General features: G+C 34.1%; 1 protein-coding gene across 1 annotated transcript in view; it reads right to left on the reverse strand.

The window, feature by feature from the left end:
* The window catches only part of LOC117124616 (calcium-dependent protein kinase 29-like), a 20,146-nt gene extending 13,666 nt beyond the window's left edge, over nt 1–6,480 (reverse strand). The window contains exons 1-4 of the mRNA XM_033270913.1: nt 6,232–6,480; nt 5,902–5,975; nt 1,015–1,231; nt 10–513 (exon numbers count right to left, since the gene is read on the reverse strand). Of these exons, the coding sequence (XP_033126804.1) occupies nt 10–513; nt 1,015–1,231; nt 5,902–5,975; nt 6,232–6,480 (1,044 nt within the window). The remainder of the gene's footprint in view (nt 1–9; nt 514–1,014; nt 1,232–5,901; nt 5,976–6,231) is intronic.
* Between the last annotated feature and the right edge of the window lie 798 nt (nt 6,481–7,278).

Consider the following 7,278-nt stretch of genomic DNA (forward strand, 5'->3'; position numbering starts at 1 on the left):
GCTGCTCACCATCCCAAAATCTGTTAGTTTTGCTGTGAAGTGTATGCCGTTGTGACAAATTAAGATGTTTCTAGCTGCCACGTCATTGTGTAAAAGTCCTCGTCTGTGCATCTCATGGAGGCCCTTTGCAACCTCGGATGTCATTGTGATGCATTCAAATCCAGTTATCGTCGGACGTCCGGTTTTCATCACACTTAATAAGGTGGTACTGGTGTAAGTTTGATTGTCGCCAATAAATTCTTGTACCATTCTGCATTCGTTACCTTCACGAAATACGCCGTAAACGTCTGGGAATGATGGTAAACCTGACAAGAATTCCATTACTCTTGCCTCCAGGCACATCTGGTTCCAAGCATCCTCAGGATCTTTGTAGGACTTCATGGATGCTCTCTTTACAGCAACCAGGTGATGGTAGCCAAGGATATTAGATGTCATGAGGTTAACACGTCCAAAGCTACCACTTCCAAGTTCCACCGGGGTTGCAAGAGCAGAGACGCTTGATGAATCTAGTAGCTTGATTGGTGGAAGAATTAGGTTAAGATGTTGTGCTGTTGCATCCAGTTTTCCAACAGGTAGTCCGGTAGTGATTTGGGCGGGTCTCGAAAAGTTAGAGGAGCTGCTAGAAGATAATGACGACGATGGTAGTGGCGATTGGGAATTTGAAGTAGATGATGAAAGTGATGATGATGATGATGATGATGATGATGATGATGATGATGATGATGATGGTGATGATGATGATGATGATGATGATGATGATGATGATGATGAAAGTGAAGATGTTGATAAGGATAATGAAGAATATGGTAATGGCGTTGCTGGAGGTGATAGTAATGATACTGAATTTGTTGGTGATGATGATGATGATGAAGAAGTTGCTACGATAGATGATGATGAAGTAATCTTCACTTTTTGATCAGAATTCTTCAGTTCCAAACTTTCTTCAAGGCTATAAGAAAATGTTTTAGTTATACAAGTTGATAATATAATAGAAGTAGTCTGCTTTCCAGTTACAAGTTGGTTGGGAGTTGGTGTAACATCGGGTTGAGTTCTGGTATTATTTTCAGCTATTTTATCGACTTTTGCCGTCTGTCGATTATTATCTGCAGCATTTGTTGTTTCGTTGTTTCCTCGAATGCATAGCAAACGAATGACTGCTTGCCACACACGATTTAAAAATGATCGTCGCCTGGTTGGTTGTTGTTGATGCGACTCTGTATCTTGTCCAGATCTGTTTCAATGAAAAAATGTTGTCAATATACTGTAATATAAATAAAAGCAATAATGAAAAATAGAGCAACAATAATAATAATAATTAAATACTGTATAATAATAATGATGATGATAGCATTAGTATAATAGTCATTGTAGAAAAAAAAATCGGTTTTATTCTTTGAAAAAAATGAATGGCAATATAAAAAACGAGATGAGCTTATTTCACATATTACACAACAATTCGTTTAAGTAATAACACATTATAAAAATTCCGTAATGTACTTATAAATGTACAAATAAACTGAAACACAAATCATAATTATATATTTATTTATTATATGGCTTTCCATCGAATTGGAAAAATAGAAATTTACATTATTAATGGTTACATAATATGTCTTGTTTATGAACAAACGGTACAGATGATCGTATAAAATTAATTTCCTTAAATAAATGAATAATGCCTGGAATGATTAATTTATTGACGATTATTTTGTGTGTCAATATTATGAGACTTTTTGGAAACTTTCTTTCGATTTTAGACTCGAAAGATATGGGATGGGCTACCACAACGGCCGCGCAAGACTCTTGACAACGGTCTGACATGCCAAAAAGAGCAGCCATCTGGGCTTAGAATATTTTCATCTTTTTAAGTTCTTGTAAAAGTATAATTTGTTTTTAATCTACCTTCCTTTTGATCTCGACAAGTTCATCTTCAAATACTACACTTGTTTTGTAGTAGAAATTGTAATAAAAACGATTCCGATTTGTAAAATCAGTGAAGTTGTGAGCAGTGAAATTATAACAAACTATGAGCATCAAGTCTCAGTTTGGTTTGTTTGTATAGTTGCTACGTGTTTTTTATGACGTGCACATATTTTCCGCGCTATACGCGTAGAATATAGAACATGCCTATCCATAGTACGCGTTGAGTCAACGAAAAGGCTCATGGGATTGATAACAGAGCGGAGTGAAACCATAGAGCTATTAAACAACTCTTAAATTCTTATTATATCTCTATGAGTGAAACAAAATTAGTGCTGTGTAATTTTTGTTTAGAGATACTTGAACATAGACACGGCTAGTGTACATGGAAATTAAACCGAATATTTGCTTTCTTTTCTTTGTCCTTTATTTTCTTTTCGCTTTTCTCACTCCCCACTTACCCCCGCCCCCCCCCCACCAAACTCTCTCTCTCTCGTTTTGAGCGAGGGAGGGGGACTGGCCCTATGGAATATTGTCATAATTAGAGTTGAGATGGAGTTTATTTATATTATTTTATAATAACACTATTGAGATGAAATACTTTAACGATAACATTTTAGTACGAGAAATAAATTGTTATAAATCATTTGTTTTTAAATTACCGAATTACAATAAAAATCTAAAACAAAAGAAAAGAAAAAAAAAACACACACACACACATTAGGCCTTTTAAAGAACGGTAAATGGCAAACACCAATTTCATTACCAATGATTATTGTGCTTGATGGATGTTTTACAAATGTTAGATCAAAATTACTTTCCCTCTCGTCTCGTATATTTTCGTATTTTTAGATGCGTGAGCCTCTGTATATATACTCATTTAGAAAATACATCAGTTGAAACAAATATTAAAGGACACATTACAATTTTATTTTTTACGATTGTTCATCCAAAATACAATTAGACACTAAGATACATATTTTTTATTATTTTTTTTTAATAATTCATAATTATTCTCTTTTCTCTGTTAATGTAAAACAAATACTGTAGAAGCTCTGGCAGTATTTTTATTATTAAATAAGAAAAAATTGAGTTGCACATTACATACAACATGATAAAAATAAAGTTAATAAGTATAACTAATTTGCCGTATTTATTCGAATAAACGCCCCGAAACATTTATTATATTGTTGAGAAGGGGTTTTGAGGGTACTCGAGAGAGGTGTTTATTCGAGGCTATTTTTATTGTATAATATGGATACGTATACTCAAATAAACGCCCCTAATTTTTGACTGTAATTGTGGAGCTGTGGAACATAATTACCGTCAAAATGTGTTATTGCGTGGTTATAAGGACGTACTGATCCCAACCAGGTTAGAAAAAATGTAATTCTACTGGAGTGGAACATTAATAATAGAATGTAATGTTGCTTCCATTAGATTTGTTTGCAGTCATTTAAGGGGAGTAGCATACAGCACCTTGTATGAATTGTCAGAAATAAGACACGAATTTTGGACTTTTCACTAGTAACATTTTTAATTATGAAAAATATAATACATAACAATTGTACTTATACATATTTAATAAGACTTTTTAAAAGAAATGTCTAAGGTGTTTTTTTTAAATAAACGAATAAAGTCATTCAAATACTGTACATAGAAAATTGAGGGTGATATTTTATTACATTTAATTACATCTATTTTTTGTTTATTTTTTTTTTATTAATTGTAGTTAAGCTTCTTTCTGTTCTGGTTTTTAAAATTTCTTTTTTTTTTTTATATATATATAAACATCATGATGGAGTGCTATATAAATTATAGGACCCAATACAAAATGCACATTATAAACAGTTTTAAAGGCCTAAATAAGGAGTTCAGATAGGTAATTAAATCAATAATGATGTATATGTTTACTTAATATATGTGAATTATATGGATTTGTAGGCCTATGCCTACTTTTAAATACATTTTAAAAGTGTGTACTTATTAGACTAGGCCCAGGCCTAGGCGGCCTTAGCCTAGGCCTAGGCATGGGAATTAGACCAACACAATACATATATCGCCGTCGGCTAGCCTTAGACGAAAGATGTTTTTATCATTAAAAATACTTCTCAGTAGTAGTGCCCAAATTTGTTTTCGTTCTATTTTCATTAAGACCTATTTCATTTTTTTTTAACTATGACTTTGGATAGGCGACCGAAGCCTCCGCGCAGGCGTCTTCTCTGCAACGGTCTAACCTGCCATTGCCAAAATCAGCATCCACGCTGGCCTAGAATATTGTCATAATTTTAAGTTCACAACATTTGTATACTTTTCAATTTACTTTTCGTTTGATCTCGTCATGTTCGTCTTCGAATACTACACTAAATGTGTAGTAAAAATTGTATTAAAATCGATTCCGACAGGTAAAATCAGTGAATTTTTGAGCGGTGAAATTATAACCAACTATGAGCATCAAGTCTCTCTTTGGTTTTGTTTGGCTAGTTGCTATGTGATGACATGACGTGCGCGTAGAATAAGGAACATACGCATTAGGCACGTTCACATAAAGGTAGGCTCAGGTCGATTGTAAAATTGACAAACTTTATAGCTAGGTGTTTATTTTATTAAACAAATTCAGGTTTTAGCGACCCCAGTAATTTCATGTAAGCATTGACCCACATAGGCTTACGTCCAATTAGCAATAGGATAACTTAAGCCTAGATAGTTCTACAGTAGGCTTATTTTTATTACCCTACTTTCACTTTTGAGTTGGATGTAAACTAAAAATTTACTCTGCTTTTTAAAAATTGTTCATTTTTTTTTATCGAAAATGTAAATTAATAATAATAATTAATAATTTTTTCAGGTATACTTTATTCAATAAATAAGATTAGGCTTCATGTGTTAAATAATTTATTATTTAATATGTATTTCCCATATTGTCAAGAGACAAGAAAGAGACGGGCTGCCATCGCGACTTTTTGCGCAATTGAAGAGAAAAGTAAGAAAGTCCGCAACTGCTGGAGACGACCCTAGCTCAACGAACACGACGGGCAGGGCTTCTATTTCAATTTAATCGAAGAATTAAGACTAAATGACTACGAAAGCTATCGAAACTTTTTTCGAATGTAACCTTCCTAGTTCCAAAATATCGTGGAGAAAATTGAGCCGCATATTCAACGTCAAGACACAAATTTCAATAAATGTGTCTCATCTGGTGAACGCTTAGCTGTGACGTTGCGCTTTTTAGCAACAGGTACCGTCGGGTGGTATACAGTGTTCGATATTCGATATTTCCTTCAGTTCATAAGTAAATGACTAATAAGCAATGGCCATTGTTAGTTCATTTAGTAAACATTTAATTCAATAAATAAATACATATTAACATACAGTTACATAACATCACTGTCTGGCCTAAATAATACAGCATTAGATTTTTTTTTTTGCAGGTGAAACTTTCAAAAGTTTATCATACTCTTTCCGCTTTGGCGCGACAACAATTGGCACAATTGTTCCTGAAACGTGCCAAGTAATTTATGACGTTCTTAAAGAAGAATATTTGAATGCAAGTACTGTACATTATTTTAAATCATGCAAATTATTATTTATATTTCATTTAATAATGTATTGTTAAAACCTCTTTTATTCATAAGGATGTGCAATTGATGTCAGTTGGTCTATATATGACCTACTGGTGTTCGCCAGCTCGTCTATTTCTGCCTGAAAAATTGTTTGGTTGATTGTTTGAATCACATTCAATTTCCTCAGCTTACTTAATTTTTTTAATTTGGCAACTACATATCAATCAAAAAAGTCATCTTCATCCTCCACCTGTTGTGGGAAAACAATTGGCTCAGATATTGACTTAGCAATTGTCTCCAAATAGTCCGAGTCTTTTTTTTCTTTTCATAGTTAGTTTTCTTTGGTTGGGACCAACGTTTCTTCGTTTGGAATCCTCTGGTTTGGATGTGGCATTAGCGAACGCGTGAGGCGTCATACTTGATGAAGTCTCCTCTGGTATGGTTACCTCGTCTGCTGAGTTCCAGCTCGTCGTATTCCTCTTCATCAGCTATCTGTATCATAATAATAATTAAAAAAAAATAATCATGTTTAAACCTTAAAACACATATTTAGATATTTAATTAGGTCTATCTTTAATTTTTTTTTTTATTATTTTAGATGCCACAATCGGAAGTAAACTGGAGACGGATAGCCCAGCAATTCCACAGCAAATGGAATTTCCCAAACACGCTAGGTGCTATAGACGGGAAACATGTAGCATTAATGGCTCCCAACTACAGTGGGTCGTTGTACTATAATTATAAGAACTTTTTTAGTATTGTGCTTACGGGACTCGTCGATGCCGATTATAAGTTTATTTATGTCGTCTGGGCTGCAATGGGAGGATTTCTGATGGCGGTGTTTTTGCTGGTTGCACATTGTTAGAGGCGTTAAATAGAAGGCTGTTAAGCATTCCTGAAAGTGATCCTCTTTCGGGAACTGATGACAACTCATCATTCCATATTCTTGGAAATGAAGCATTTCCATTGAGAACAGATCTTCTAAAGCCATTTCCATTTCGCAATTTGACGTACGCCCAAAGAGTTTTTAATTACAGGCTTTCGAGGGCGAGGAGAGTGGTGGAGAACGCCTTTGGCATTTTGGCAATGAAGTTTAGAGTTTTCTTAACTCGTTTTAATCTTTATCCAGAAAAGGCATCGCAGTTAGTCATGGCTTCATGTACATTACACAATTATTTGCGTAATGATCCCTACGTAGCACCAGGATTACTTGACTACGAAGATAACAACCATAGACTGGTTAAGAAAATCCCCTTAAATCAGCTGGTTTGCTGCAGAGTAACAAAGCCGGACGGCAACCCAAAGAAAAGAGGATCCAGCTTATGGATTATTTCATCAGCACAGCCGGAGCTGTATCTTGGCAAGCCGGAATGATTTGAACAAAAATGGTTTGATTAGCTTCGTAAAGAAATATAATACTGTACACTGCATGCATTTAAATCGCAGCAACTTTGTTTAAAATAATTGTCATTTTATTATAAGTAAAGGTGTGTGTGTTGTTTTTCATTATTATTATTATTATTTATTTTAATTAATAATAATAATTGTATAATTACCTGGAAGGATGAGATGGTTTCTTTTGCTTTTGTGTGAGGCTTCAAGAAACCTAATTCTCTAATTATCCAATTCTGGTAGCCAGTCCAGCATAGACGCCCGCTGCCAGATGATGCCTGTTTGTTTAGTCGACAGAATTGAGTTTTTAAAGATTTCATTTTCTTCGAAATCTCATCAACTGCAAATAAATGTTTGAATGCTTGTAAGATTAGACGTGTGGTTAAAAATAATAAAATTATTT

This window comes from Anneissia japonica, unplaced genomic scaffold (genome assembly GCF_011630105.1).
Source record: "Anneissia japonica isolate Jap-2015-1 unplaced genomic scaffold, ASM1163010v1 scaffold287833_len2544123_cov190, whole genome shotgun sequence".
Classification (NCBI taxonomy): domain Eukaryota; kingdom Metazoa; phylum Echinodermata; class Crinoidea; order Comatulida; family Comatulidae; genus Anneissia; species Anneissia japonica.